Consider the following 15,266-nt stretch of genomic DNA (forward strand, 5'->3'; position numbering starts at 1 on the left):
CGTTTGTTTTGGCAGTGAACTCTAGAAGAGCGGAGAAGGCAGCAGTAGTAGCGGTAGCCCCTGGACCTTGGCTAAAACCACAGTGGGAGAACATGTTCCAGCCATACTGTAGCTGCTTGGTTTACAGCGAGCCAGGGTTTGAGCTCCTTGCTCCCAAGCCTTCCCCCAAGCAGGGGTCAAATCCTCCTGCTCCCCATGCCCATCTCCTCTGGGGCTGGCATGCCAGTCAGATGGGAAGATGAAACAAGGACCTCTAGGCTCTATTGTGGACTGTGTGACTTTGGGCAAGTCCCTTGCCTGCTTTCTGCCATTTTCCCCTCTGTAAGAGTGGGCAGGGGAGGATCCTGACCACCCTCTCCATACTGGGGAAGGCTGCAATGTCTGGTACATCAACACGGCGCATGTGCAGCGCTCTGCAGAAATACCCAACAGCCCATTCAGTGTTAGCTGGCGTATCTCCATGCAGCACTGCAGCGTGCCTGGCAGCTGTGCCCTTTGTTCACGAGCGTCTATAAAGTGTGTCCAGCTCCTGGATAGTTAAGGACCAGAGCAGATTGCAATTCCTGCCTCCAGGACCCAACCCTTTGGTTCAGCTGCAGTCCACTGGAGCAGCACCCTCCAGAGACAGGCAATAGGCAGCAAATGGGCAATGAATGGGTTAGGCAGAGGGAAGGGAAAATAAATACAGCTCCATAGTAAGGAGATCTACTTTTTTTTTTGTCCATCTTTACATTTTACCCATTGGGCAGAGAAGGGAGAAAACCCCAGCTAACCCCCTTTTCCCTGCTCCTGGCAGAGCCTAGGGCCAGGGTCAAGTCTCAGGGGGACTGAAAGGGAATCCAGCAATTGTCCTACATACACTCTCTGATCCTTCTGCCTCCAAATCTTACCTTTCAGTTGCTTCCTCCACACACATTCACCTCATCTCCTGAGAACCCCCTCTCCACCCTTCTCTCAGGACTGCTGATCCTTCAGCCCTCTCTCTACAGGGGGGAAATGGCTCCCTCTCCAGCCTGTAAGGTGCTGGTGCCCTGGCGATGCTGGAGGGGAAGGAGGTTCCCGTGACTCACCCTGCTCTGCACTTCCCACACTGCCAGAGGTGCAGAGGCTCAGGAAGCCTCCTGGCACATGTGCTGTGCTGCGTAAAGGGCTGGGACAAAGTTTTGGAATATGACCAGGAGCCAGTGCAGTCTTATGGGGCCTTGGTGCTGGGAATCCTGTAGCAGCATGGCCAACGGCCAGGTTCCCTGGAAAAGGGCATAAAGCCCCTGGGGCTGCAGACACTCCCACTCCTAGCACAATAGCCATGGGCAACAAGAGCTGCCATATGCAGCCAGGGACCAGATGCTCAGGGTGGCACTGTATAATGCCCAGCAGAACTAGGGCCAGCCCCAGTGCTTAGCAGTTCTTGGGGCTCAATGGTCCACCCCTTCCCCACCTGCTAGCATAGCAGCCAGGGATACTGAACCCTGGTTGACCCTCCCTGCTCCAGGCCTGGCTGTGCACAAACAGGATGCCCAGGGGGCAGTGGCTGCAGATGGGTGACAGGAATTTTTATTTTAAAAGGTGAGGGGGTGGAGGGGGGGGGAAATAATAATGTGCAAAAAAAAATGCCACTTAAAAAAACGCCACATGCGCCAGTGTGAGCCCCCATCGCGGCCCTGCCGGGGGAGTGCTGCCTACAACTCTTCAGCTCCAGGCTGGCTGGCATGAGCGCCCATGCCAGCCCCCAGTGCTCCCCTCGCCCTGCGAGGGGCTCTTCCCTGCTTCCCTCACCACTCAGACCTGCTCTCCAACCACTGCTGAGCCCATATGACTTTCACTGGGTGACATCCACTCCCCCTCCCCACCGCGACTGTAATGGTCGCACCACCTCAAGGCTGACTGTGCAGGGAGGGCCAGTTACACCATGCACTCCATTACCTGCTGGGGCCTGGCCCCGAGTTATTCTGAAGGGGTCCTTGCGGGCCTGCACAGCCGTCACTGGACCAGGGAGGGGAAACATATGGGCGAGACACACATACAGGGGCAGAGGGCAGCTCCCCACAAGGATACTGCATCTGTTGCGGCCAGGACACTGTGCCGCCTGCTAGGCTCACAGCTGCCTGCCGCCCGCTGGGGTTTAAATATCATGATTAAAGCTTTTTTTTGTGTCTTGATACCTAATAAATTATTAGTGTTTGCAATTCTGGATGGAGAACAGAGGGAAAGGTCCCTTCCCTGAGTCCCCACAGAAGACCGGAGACGCCCTCCCCTGTCACCCCTCCTGCCCCACCCCCAATACTTGCCCCCACCAGGCTTCTGCTGCCCCCGTGTCTTCCTGCCCTGAGGGATAGAAGGCAGTGGGGGTCAGAGTCCTCTTTCTTCCCCACCCTATTTCCGGGGTCTCATGGTCTCGATAAGTGTTAAAGATGGTAACTAATAAGAGCAGGTCCCCTCTCATCCAGCAGCGAGCGAGAGGGACTGGGATAAGGTGGGGGCAGGGCATGGAATGGAGAGTCTGAAGTATGGGTCGCTTCTCCCTCTGAGCGAGCATTCGTGCAGTGGCCCAGGTGGGCGGGTGGAGGGGGAAGAGGCTGGCATCCTCCTTGCGATGCTCCTCACTCCATTCAGTTCACTATCTCCCTCTCTGTGCGTAGCAGCTTCCTTGGCTCCTGGTCCTTTCCTGCCCCTCCCACCCTCCGCAGTCCTACTGGTGGATCTCATTCTCTATCAGGCTGTCCTCGCACGACTGGAAATCCGTGTCGTTCATGCCATCAGGATTGATGAGCTCCTCATCCTGGGACCCCTGTTCCTCGCACTCCGCCACATCGCTCTTGGGCGAGGAGTCCTGCAGCACCTGGGCAATGTACTTCTGCTGCAGAGGGAAGGGAGAGAAAGGGAGTGGAGGGGAGAATGCACACCGCCCAGTTAGCTTTGCATACTGCTGTAGGAAACTCAAAGCAGCAAAGCATGATGAGTAGGCACCATGCAGGCATGCAATGGGCCACTGAGGCTGGAGAGAAACTCAGACTGCACGGAACATGTGAGATGGGAGGAAGGAGGGGAAGATGAGTGGCTAGACAGTGGCTGGGCAGACAGAGGGGGGATGTTTCCAGCCTGGTTCAAGTTCATTACAGCAGAACCTAGAAATATCAGGGATCAGCAGAGCCCTCCTGAGGACCCAGGGGCAGGGGAGCTTGGAACTTGCCAGACTCTGGGGCTCTGCAGGACTGAAAGATGAGATTTGTTTCAGAGGGTAGGTGCCCTCAGTACTTCTTGAAATCTGAGCCCTTCTAAGGTGGCTCAGGCAGGGTGCCCAAATCCCCCTACTCCCCTTGTACTCCAGGGTGAGCCAGGGGTCCAAGAACAAAGCTGCAGCTGCAGGAAAAGCATCCAGCCTTTTTCTAGTTCCCCCACTATTTACCCATGGAATAAAATCTGGATGCTGCAGACATGGAGCCAAACTCAAAATCCACTCCTTGCCCCACATCTCCCTATGTATCACTCAGGGTAGAGACTGCCCCTCTTCTCCCCAGCACAGAAGTCCTCAGTTGTGGGGAGTGCTCACTGGGCACAAGAGTGGAGCAGCTGGCTTCTTTACTATCTGCATGGTGGGAGAGGTGCTGGAGTGTGCTGCTGCTCAGCTGTGCCTGGTTGGGAGATGGTCTCCTGGAATCCATGGCCAACAGGCTTCAGTCAGAACAGCCCCCAGGAGGCTTCAACATATAAGGTGGATGAGGCAGTCGGGGGATTACGAACTAGCATCCCCTCTCCACAGATGACACTCATACCAGACAATCTGATCCTAAAGGAAGCCAGTTGTAGCATGGCTAGTGAGCTCAGGAGAGACTTAAAGACAAGAAGGCAGATGTAGGGAGTTCAGTTCTGAGACAGCTTAGGGGCGGGGAGGCAGGGGCAAGAAAGGGGAGAGCCTCAAAGCTGTAGATGAACAGAAGTGTCCCCCTGTGGCTTCCACGGGGAACTCCCATGGAATCCATCTGTGTTGGCATGTGACACTGCCAGCCCCAAATGTGCTGATGGGTGAGAGCCAGGAAGCAAAACAGAAAGGAAAAACTGACCAGGTCCAGTTTCATTGTCCCAGCTGAGAGAGAGGCAGGAAGTGAACAGACAGCATCAGGGGGGCAGAGGGGAGGGGGCATTTGCCATTCATCGCTTCGCCTGGGGCAAAGCACGTGGGGAAGGTCATTCTCCTCTGAGCCTGGCTTGCATCTCTTGCACGTTGCCTGGGAAAGGCCAGGCAGGGGGCACTTGGGCAGGGGTAGAGGACGTGTGCAGGCCCCTTCCCCCTCCCCAGACCCGGCCAAGGAGGAAGGTTGAGCGCTTGAAGACTCACAGCAGATTTGGGAGCTGGTTGGTTGGCAGTTGGTCGCCCGTTCTCTCCCCCATCCATGGTGTCTGCCTCCGTGTGGTCAATCTGGGGAGTCAAGATAGTGACATGGAGACAGGACTGTCCCACTAGGCCTGCTGCCTGCTGGCCATAAGGACTGGTTCCTGCAACTGGGGTTGTCCTGGGACATTTACCTGAGCAGGGAGCTGGGACAGAGGAGCACTGCTTGGCAATAGGGACTGAGAGCCCAGCTCTTGCAAGTCCTTTCTCTAGGGTTATGCAGCTCAGAGGCTCTGCAGAGGGAAGAGGCCCCTGCTCTGTCTGAGATGTCACTGCAGGCTCAGGTCACCATTTGTTCTTACCCCCACCATGACAACAATGACAATGACTGTGGGATTAGGGGGGAACCCTATTCCAGCTGCACCCACCTACACATGGGAGAGTGGAGCAGGAGAATAAAAACAAGAAAGACTGTAGCTGAAGGTAAGGGTCCAGGAAGGGGCTCTCCAACATGTAGGTTGACATAACCCTTCATTACCCACTCCAACCTCATCCCAAGCCACTCTTTCCTCCTTCCATGCTGTCTGCTCCCTCTGCCCAGCTTCTCTGCACCTTACCTTGTAGTTGTGAGCGCTGAGGTATTTGAAATGCCCGAAGCAGACATGACACAGGCAGATCACGATGGTGATCACGAGAACCACAAAGGTGAACATGGATGTGGGGGCCAGGAACCCTGAGAGAAGCAGAGGATCACACAGTCAGGGTCCCACACAGCCAGCATGCAGCCTAGCAGGCCCCCTCCAGCCTCCGGGGGAGGCCGTGGCTCTAAGCTCAGCTCACTGTGTGTGTGCATGTGCTGGGTGTTGATGAGTCCCTGAACTCACTGGCTCAGTCAGGCTGAGCATGGGACAATAGTGATTCAGTAGTTCATTCCCTTGCTGGGCCCTGCCCCCTACCTGTGCGCATGGTGGAGAAGAAGAGGAGCCAGAAGAGACAGAGGATGGGTGCAGCCACCACCTGGTTCACAGCCCCTGAATGGATCTTCTTGTCCAGCTTGGCTGGCAGGTAAGCATAGTACAGGTTGTACCTGTCAACCAGGTGCTTGAGAAGCATGTACATCAGCCCTGATGGAGAAAGACAGAGGGGAAGGAGAGTGTCAAAGAAGGGACAGGTAGGCTCCAGGCTTGGCAATAGTAGTGGCGGTGATGAGAGATTAGGCACTTGCTCAGAGGGGTGGAAAGTAACACCCAAGAGAGGATCTTTTTCAACCAGTAGGATATGGGATCAATGTGCAGACAAGACACTGCTTTCCATCCTTATATGGCAGATGCATGTGATGGGGCCTGTAACATGACCCACCATGGCAGCCCAGGGACTCCAGTATCAGCTGAACTGGATGACAAGGCAGGTGACACACTGCATGTATACATGCTGACTAACCATCAAGCAGGGATGGCTCCCAGGGTAACAAAGGGAAGCACTGCCTGCTGGTAAAAGCCTCTTGAGCCGAGAGGCTGAGGAGAAGCTAGCTTTTATCATCCCTTGTCAGAGCAGAAGCCCCTTTCTGCTCCAGCCAGGAGAAAGCCCAGCTTGTGGCCAGCCTGGCTGACAGTCTCACTGTGGCCACTGGTGAGAAGCGCCTCCTGGTGGGGAGCTCAGGGATCAGATCTCTTCCTTGCCTTGTGCAATACAGAAGAAACAGCATCAGCGCTTGGGTAGAGACTCTTGCTAGTAACTTGCCTGTCCATCAGTTGCACTCACTGTGAGCTTTCCTGCTCTCTGCCATGCCCACAACTCAGCATCAGGATCAACTGAAATTGCCCCCTGACAGAACTTCAGGCTAAATGTCTCCCATCTTCCCTATCTCCTTTACAGATGGGGCTGCCCTGCTTCAAACAATGGGAGAAGCCTCCTCCCTTGCCTCTGGGCTGGCAGCCCTCCTCCAAAGGTTCTGGGCACCACACTGTGTCACTTACCAAAGGGGACGATGATGGGGCAGGTGATGCTGTAGGTCATGACCACAGTGAAGACACACATCATCCAGGCGTAGGCAGCGCCAAATTGGAACTCGTAGGCCTGGTGCTGAGAGAGAAAGCAGAAGCCGTCAGTCATAGTGTGCTACACTGAGCCATGTCCAGGAGGCAGGGTCATGCATGTGTGTGCACACTAGCATGTGTGTGCTGACCAGCACCCTAAGGAAGGGGAGTGTGCACGTTAGGGAACATGCATTTACACTACCCTGAAGTTGCCTGTTCAAGTCCAGACAGATGGCCAAGCCTGTCAGCTGATGCCCTACAACACTGACTACACTCACCCTAGAAAGAACTGTGGGCATCACCTTCTCTTCCTGACAGTGCATGGCAGCAGGCTGCCTCCCTAAGCACCAGCATGCACCTGGGTGAGTCTGTAGAATGAATGCACTTCCTTGCATGTATTTAGATGTCGGGGTACAAGCCAGCATGTGTTGGTGCTGACAGGAATACATATGGGTCACTGAGCACCTGCCTGATGCGTGCGCAAGGTGCTCAGGGCAGATTCCTGAGCACTGCACCCAAAGCACCCGAGGTCTGAAGTGGGCACATTCTTGTCCTGGGCTCCACCACATACCCGCTTGACGTTTCTCCGCTCAGCTGCTGAGCGGGCCAGGCACAGGCGGATCATGTACATGAGCAGACCGGGGATACGCAGCAGGTCCATGGCATTCCCGATGAAGGCAGAGGCGATGACATAGTTCACAAAGAAGGCCCCATTATCTGGCAGGAACACACACCTGTGGGGGGAAGGGAGCAGGGAGAGTGGGAACACTGAGAGCTGATCATTTTGAACTTGAGCAAGGGGGCCCCAGCACTGTAGGCTTCTTGGCTGGCAGTTGGAGGAGTGGGGAAGGCTGGGCTGAGTCAGACAGGACAGGGAGGAAACTGGCTGGGGCAGGCCCTGCTGTCCCACTGCAGAGAGGTTGCTCTGACTCTGGTTGTTCTGCTTTGAAGGAAGCTGGTCTGGTGGTTTACACCAGGGCAGAATTGATTGAGTCCTTCTGGAAGTGATTTAAATTTAATCACTGTTTTCTACAAAAAGTGCATCCTTGTTGTTTGATATCCTCTATTCATTGAACTTCTTGAAACTTTGTACTTTTAGAGAGAGGTAAGGGTTTGACTGTGTACACAGACTTGCAGAGAGACAACAGTGCTGATGGGTAGGGAATCAGGTCTCTTATCCCCCATCTCCATATACATGCCGTTAACAAAGCTGTTATTTCTGGAGACAAAAATCCGCAGTTTCAGAACTGAAACTAGGCATCACAGAGATGGTTAATGGGATCTTCTAGATTGAGCACTAAGACCCATTGGGTATACTGGTTTTATTTAAACTTTACTAATCTACAGAGGAGCCTCTGGGAGCCCCATAAGCTTGGGCCTCTAATATAGCCCATGGATTGTTGTGACCTATTTATAAAACTTTTCTAAAAAGTGTACATGAATATATTGTCTCAAATAGTACGTAATTAGAAGTTATAATCCCTATTCCATGATGATATCTTTGAGTTCTAACATGTCTTAAATTAAAACTGTATTTATATAGGTTTATTTTTTATAAAAAGCATCTAAAAAATCAAAACAGTACAATGAAATAAAAAAATTTGATTTAAATAAAAAAAGTTGGGTTTTTGGATTTTTGTTTTAATCATTTATTTTTATCCACCTTGGTTTCCACACAGTGACAAACAAGCCAGCCTCACTCAGTTTCCTACCAGGAAGAAATCTGGCTAGAAAGGGCCAGTCTGTCACTCCTAGAACAGGGTTGCCAATGTTCTGTAAATTTATGGACACCCTGTAAATCACAAGACTTGCCTCTTCATAAAATCTGTAAAAAAAAAAATAAATTCTGCTGTGTAAAAAACCAAAACCAGTAGAGCTGATTGAAGCTCTGTGATGCTAAAGAAGCTGAAGGCAGTGCTGAAGCACACAGAGAGCACAGCAGCACCACTTCGTATCTGCATAGGACAGTAGCACCCTGAAGGGAACTCTTATAAAAGCTTTATGGCTCTTGGGACTATCTCTTTCCTCAACCCCCAGACATAGGATGCATGAGCAGCAGCACATCTGTCTGTAATACTGCTCAGTGGTTTGAAGGTAGACAGCTCTTCTTTGGAAGTCTGTGCTAGAATGGGGTTGGCAGCATGGTATAGTCAGGGGGTATCAGGATGTGGGGAGTGAGTACTCTCCTGGGGAGGAGGCAGTAGGGTATAAAACCAATTCTGCAGTCAAGTAAGGTTGTCAGACCAAGATTTTTTTTTTTTTTACTGATAATTTGCAAACTTTTTACTGACAACCCAACTTCTTTTTACTATGCCTGGTGTTGAACCCTGAATTTGAGCCAGGTTATGCTGATATTATGAAAATATATCAGTAAAGAAGTTTGGTCATCAGTAAAAAAAATTGCCTGGCATTGGCAACCTTGTTCTAGAAACACTGTAGGCTCTGGAAGGCCTTGTGGATATGTACAGCCCTTCTCTTGGCAGGAGGCACTATAGAGAATGAGGCAGAGGCACCTGTCAGGAAGCTCCCAGTTATTCCAGCCCCTGCCTCCCCCAGCAGGTGTTGCTGTAAGGAACAGGGCAGGGGCAATGCCTGGAGGCCAGCTCACAACAAGACACAATTACAAGGACATCACTTACTCAAACCGCACAGCAGCATCTGCCAGGAATTTTTTGTCAAACAGCCAGCGGAAAAACAGATCCAAACTAGGGAGAAAAATCACAAAACAGAGAGCGCAACATGAGCACATAACTGTTGGGAGAGACAGGAGCAGAGTGGCCACAGCTCCGCATGGGACCTGCTAGCATGAAGTCAAGACACAGGCTCCTGTCTGAGGAAGTGGGTCCGTGCTTGCTCCCCAGGGGTTCTTCTGCCCCTTTCTAGCCAGCAGCCTGGTCATTATGGAAGAGGAGGGTGTGTTGGAAAGAGGCCTCTGTTTTGGGCTATCCATCTTGCTCCTTCACCCTCTGCAGGGAGCTGATAGCTCTATCTGCTGCTGTTCCCTCCTGACCCAGGTGGCCCTCTTTTATTTATTTATTTATTTAGTTATTTTTAAACAAAACAGCAATAAAACAGGAAGCAGTTTTCACTCAATTGATCTAATACACAATGTGATAAAAGCCCTGGCTATTATTGTGTATCCATGTCCCATTATGTGTGCAGGCAACTGAAGGTGAGGTGAGGAAGCAGCAATGTCACTAGTTGGAGGACATGCATTGAAGCTGGAAGAGCAGAACTAGGAGGTACAGTGGGCAATCTCATAGCTCTTTTAGAGGAGGAATATGTACAAACACATACATGTACCCCCCAAAAGAGAAAATAATACTGAGCTTGCCCTAAAAAAGAGCTGAGGGAATTTTTTGCTGCCTGTTGTGTCCCCTAATACAGCCCCGATTCTCTTGCTCTGAGACACATCGGTAGCTTGCATTCCCTGTGAATCTGAGAGCCGCTCAGTCACAAAAAAGGCTTTAAAGTTATTTCATGTGCTGTCTATTCCCATGCACCCCCCACCCCACTCCAATCACATTTTCTTGTTTTTGAAGCCTTTTTTCCTCCTCTGTTGCAGGGTGAAAGGTTCATACAAAGGGCCTGGACACAGCATGTCAACAGTGGTGACCTGCCTTTATTCTGGTGCAAGTAAACAGGTAACACATGACAAACTGCTTTAGGCTAGTGGCACTTACTAGAATCTGGCATAGTTATCTTAGAGGGAAAAACAGTGATAAAATATAGTAGGGAACATGATGTGATATCTGCAAGGGTGTTTGCTCAATGGAAGCAATATTTTTCTCTCCTACTTTCCTAGTGGCAAGGTTGAGGACAGAGTTTGCCCCTAAACTTCACTTCTAACAATATCAGGTAAAAATTTCTCAGAGAAGCACTACATACACACACAGGCGCGCACACACACACACACACACACTTTTAACTGATAGGGTCATTTTAAAGAAGGCCCTCTTTTAGATCACACAGAGACTCAGAAACAGTCAGGTATTTTTAGATCCTGCTGTAGAACATTTTTGTTGAACTGACATGTTTGGATAAAGGGCATTTTTCTGTGGCCATCAAAGGGCCAGCCTATGCTCAGGAGCAGCCTGACTCAGCTGTCAGCTTGGCATGTCCTTGTCTCCATTCAGAGGTCAGCAGAGATGCTGACTGTCAGCTTGTGGTTCTTCCCCAAATAGAGACAGAGGCAAATGCAGTAAGAACAGCATTTTGATTTTCCTTCCCTCTTCACAGCCCTTTGTAATTACATTTAGTCCCTCTTTGTGGCAGCATGGTCTGTTTTTGAACTTTCTGATGCTGACAGCCTATGCTGATGGCAGGCAGCCGGCAGGAAACATTTAGCAGAGGCCTTATGAGAATTTCCAGGTGGTATTCCCCAGGGCTTGAGTTCAGGTGAAAAAGCACCTTGGAAATATGTTTTTTCCATAGCAACCTGTGATGAGGCCAATTGACACCCTGTCTATACCTGGCTACAAGGAGTTCACCTATATGGGGCACAGTCCAAATTAAGAATGAATTTATTAGTGAGGGGGTAATTAGGCAAGGTTTAAGCACTGTCAGAACAGAGTGTGAGTAGCTACCTGCCACAGTGCCAGAAACAGAGCTAACGTAGCAAGCCACAGAACTGTCTGGCACCAGCTATCACTCTGAACTCAGGGGTAACAATTTCTGTAGGCAATCTCTACGGAAGGCAAGAGTCTGATAAGAGCCAGAAGGGCTATGCCCCACAGTGATACAGGACATGGGTTTGTATGACAGCACTGTTTGCCCAGTGTTCCAGAGGGCTCTGGGTTCCTGGATGTGCCCTTCTTTCCCTCCTCCCTTACCTGCTCAGGCCCAGGGAAGGCAGTAGCAAGACCATGAAGATGAGGAAGGTGTAGCACTTATGCATGGTTGTCCTGTTCTCTCCAGACCTGAGAGCAGAGATAAGGCAGTTAGCAGGGACCTGGGAGATCTCCCAGGAAGACAATCACATGCAACTTAGGTACTTATAATGCACCTTTCAGGCCCCTTCAGTATCTGTCTGTTGTACTACATGGCTTGCCCTATCCTGCCTGAATATTCTTTCGTCTTTTAATATATTTATTCTGACAACACCCGTGAGCCAGGCTACTACTATTCTTGCCATTATCATCACTCCTGCATTACCAGACATGTGGGGCACAGACAGCTTAAGAGACTTGCCCAGGGTCACTTCAGCAGTCTGTTGCAGAGCACAAAGCTGGACCAAGGTGAGGGGAAGGTGGGAAATAGCCACTGGTTTGTTGACTTCTTTGGGTTACACATGTGCCTCAGTTTACCTGTGATACCAAAGGAGGCTGTGCTGAGGGAGTCCTCAGGAAATGAAAGGATGGCAAAGAGAAGGTACAGAGTACAGGTTGCCCTGTCTTCACTGGAGAAATAAAATAGGATACCCCTTCCCTGGCTCCAACTAGACTAGCAAAGTTTACTCTTCTGAGGCTGAACTCCTCATGCCCAGGGGACCAGTGTCAATGGTCTCTGAGGGGCCCTCCAGTCCCATGCTCCTGAACAAGGGAAATGCATCAGCTTCTAGGTTGCTCTAAAGCAGATGGAGGTGGGACATGGGCCTGCTGGGAGGTGGAGAAAGAGGTGGAAAGAGACACATGAAGGAGGGAGAGAGTGCAGCAAGTGGTCTGTCTCTCCCATCCCAGAGGTGAATGAAATCTGCCAATGCTATGAAGAAAGAAAAAGGGGAAAGGAGAAAAAAAAAAGTATGGGATTCTTCAAAATTGTTCTCCTCCCTCCCCTGTTTTGCTTCAGGTGCTATTTGCCCTCTGGGCATGAATGAATAAATAAATAATGTTTTGTTTGGAATAAGCTGTTTCAGAGTCATGAATCAGCTGCTGGCACAAGCTCCCAGAGGCAAAACTCTCCAAGTGCCAAGCACAATTGGGCCTGGTGAGGTGACAAGGCTGCAAAAGGGAAGGGCTGACACCTAGGAGCCGCATCTGGCAGAGGTCAGACTGGAGGGTTCTGCCTGCAGAGAGAGGGGCAGGAAGCCAGATATGTCGTCTGAGCGGTACACTAGAGGTGGGGGGCAGATTAAGGAGGGAGGGGCGGGAGCTCCTGGAGCTTGACCAGTTTACGGAACAGAGTATGTCACACAGTTGCCTGCGACAGCAGGGGACTAGACTCTATGACTCAGTCAGTCCCTTCCAGCCCTGTGCTCTTAGACGTCAACATGAACACGGTAATAACAATGCTTAGCATGGCAGCAGTGCCCCAGGCTTAGGCTTCAGAAAGGAGGCTTGCTAGGAAACCTACTGCAGCAAAGTTCTCCTAGTACCAATGCAGCTTGGGCTGACAAGAACCATCCTTCTGTCAGGGGGACCTCTTTCACTTGGGTGAGCGACATCAGCTGAGCTACTCCCCTGCTTTGGTGCTATGGAAGCATCACCCAAATCTACACTTCTAACCCCCAGCACTATCCTGGCTATCCCTCCTGAGCACAGCTGGCCTAATTCACTCTTGCCCATCTCTGGTGTGGGGAGGGGAGAGAGGCTAGACTCACATTCCCCTTTTGGACAAGTGGGGAAGCTGAGGCTCTAGAAAGGGATGAAACCTGCCCATACCACACCACAAGTCAAGAGCCAGAGCTGAGACTATAGCTCTGGAGGTCCTGACTCCTAGTCCTGTGCTCACGTCATGAAGCCACACTTCTTGTGGGTCATCAGCAAATATCTCAGCTCTGATCGGATGAGCTGTACAACTTACGGGGGACCAGCCAGGCAGCTGCCCAAGCTTATGGGAGAAGCAGATGAGAAAAATAGAAAGTAGACCAGGGTGAGGCACAGCTAATTCCCATGTACAGAAATACAGAATAGCAACCATCACACAAGTATGCATACCATCCCAGTCAGCCAGAACCCCTTGGCTTTTGCAGCCTTCCTTGGAGCACAATCTCTTCATCTAGCTGCTAATGGGCAGCTACTTCTGAAGCTGGGGGTGGGGGGTATCCAGCAGTTGTTTACCAGTTGCGCCTTTCTGTGCTGCAGGTCAGGAGGGGAAGTGCAATTGCAGGGGGAATGCAGGTGGGAGGACAGCACTTCTGGGGCTTGGACTCTGGCTCTTGTGTAGAGTGCTGGGCACAGCCAGAATCCAAGTTTAGGAATGCCTACTGACTCTCCTTACCTGGTCCAGTGGGCTTCAAAGAAGGCAGAGTAATACACGATAGTTGGCAGCAGAGCAGAGAAGCACCACAGCAGCAGGGTGGGGAAGAACTGGGTGATGATGGGGTTCTGCAAAGAGAAAGGACCAGGTGCTTGTTCTGGTTGATGTGGATTTCAGGGCTGGGTACAGCGAGGGCAAGCCTGCTACAATTTCAGTGGCAGAGGTGTGCCCAGGCTGAGCTCAAGAGTGCCCCAGAAGGGCTCCAATCCATCAGGGCCTGTATTTACAGGAGCACTGCCCCCAGCTTTGGAAACTGGGATGGGAATGGATGAGGCTCTGCCTTTTCCCGTCAGGAAACTGGGACCTGAATAGCAGAGGGTACCAATGGGCACCAGCCCAGGTCCTGCCCCAGGCGATACCTCCCCTCAGCTGGAATCTCATGCTTTATCTGTCCTGACATGGCAAGCTAGGATTTCCTCCCTGTTGCTGTGCACAAAACCCCAGTGCCAGGTACAGGTTGCACAGTCCTGTGGGACCTGAGGCTGAGCAGGTATGGTCTCATTTATCCATGTTCTGACCAGACAGAGATTTCCCTCTCTCTAGCTGAGGCAGGACCCATCCATCCTGCCCCCCTGCATCTGCCCAGCACATGAAGCCTGCTCCAGCAACACAGTCCCTGCTATATATCAACAGCCTCTGCATTGCCCTGACAGAGGAAGAATGAGTGACTGGCTTCTCTTGGCTCTCATGTCAACCAGAACAATGCTCACAGTCCAGTGATGTACACAACTACTACAGCCACAACTTAGGAGCCCTTGAAAAAACCAAGGGACAGGTTGGCTCAGCCTGACACAGCCAGGAATAGCCCAGTTACACCAGCAATGGGAGCTGGGAGCTCCGGGAGCTTTCATGACCTCCAAAGGGCCATCCGTTCTGTGGCACAAGATGGGGTAAAGAGAAGGGAAGGTTTCCTAGCATCCATACTCCAACCCAGGCTTACATTCAGGTACTCAACAGGCTTGGTGACATTGAACTTGTCCATTGTGGTGATGATGATGGCAGGCGTAGTGAGGAAGAAGAGGAGGATAAAGAGCACCACATTGATAACCAGGCAGCGAATCCACCAGATGAAACCCTGGATGGAAAGGTGCTCCCTACAGGCAAAAGAGGGTACCAAACTCAGTGAGGAGTGCATCACTGGAAGGGCAGAGGACCCAGGGCCCCATGCCAGGGATGTGGTTCTGTGCTGGGCAGAGCCGTGAGGAAAGCTGAGCTGGGCTAGGGGAGTTCAAATCCTCTGGTGCTTGAATTCCTTTAGAAGCACCTGGATCCCACTGCCCCCCAAGTCCCCATACTGGATCAGATCTTTTACCCAGCAGAGGAAGCCAACTCTCCCTGAATAGCTTCCTTTTCCTCCCGTACCCTCCTAAGACCCACATATGCCAAGGTCAAGCCTCAGCCAGGTGCACTGCATATGTCTACCCTCTACAAGGTTTGTTGGCTCTTCCCCTCCCACTAGGGCCCACTGCCCTGGTAGGGGTCAGGCAGTGGTGGCAGCCTGCTTACCAGTAAATGTTCTGTGGGTCGGGGGCATAGCTAACAGTCCAGTTGGAGACATGGAGGGACTCACTGCAGGAGGAGGCCCGAGGCTCCCCACGGCACATGCAGCCCTGGCACTTGCACACGTTGAAGTCTTTAAGGATTCTGGGAGACAACAGATGAGAGAGAAGTGAGGGGGGGTTGAGGAAATGCTAGGACCCGAG

General features: G+C 51.6%; 1 protein-coding gene across 3 annotated transcripts in view; it reads right to left on the reverse strand.

The window, feature by feature from the left end:
• Window positions 1-151: 151 nt before the first annotated feature.
• The window catches only part of TMEM63B (transmembrane protein 63B), a 37,745-nt gene continuing 22,630 nt past the window's right edge, over window positions 152-15,266 (reverse strand). For 2 of the 3 annotated variants that reach the window (XM_019549666.1, XM_019549664.1), the window contains 11 exons: window positions 15,070-15,207; window positions 14,504-14,657; window positions 13,525-13,631; window positions 11,199-11,285; window positions 9,006-9,071; window positions 6,938-7,100; window positions 6,307-6,412; window positions 5,287-5,454; window positions 4,948-5,063; window positions 4,337-4,417; window positions 152-2,857 (listed from right to left, as the gene is read on the reverse strand). In XM_019549666.1, the coding sequence (XP_019405211.1) occupies window positions 2,690-2,857; window positions 4,337-4,417; window positions 4,948-5,063; window positions 5,287-5,454; window positions 6,307-6,412; window positions 6,938-7,100; window positions 9,006-9,071; window positions 11,199-11,285; window positions 13,525-13,631; window positions 14,504-14,657; window positions 15,070-15,207 (1,354 nt within the window). In that variant the 3' untranslated portion in view covers window positions 152-2,689. The remainder of the gene's footprint in view (window positions 2,858-4,336; window positions 4,418-4,947; window positions 5,064-5,286; window positions 5,455-6,306; window positions 6,413-6,937; window positions 7,101-9,005; window positions 9,072-11,198; window positions 11,286-13,524; window positions 13,632-14,503; window positions 14,658-15,069; window positions 15,208-15,266) is intronic. The other variant, XM_019549665.1, reaches the window with a different exon arrangement.

Source organism: Crocodylus porosus, unplaced genomic scaffold (assembly GCF_001723895.1).
Source record: "Crocodylus porosus isolate Cpor-Errol unplaced genomic scaffold, CroPor_comp1, whole genome shotgun sequence".
Lineage (NCBI taxonomy): Eukaryota > Metazoa > Chordata > Crocodylia > Crocodylidae > Crocodylus > Crocodylus porosus.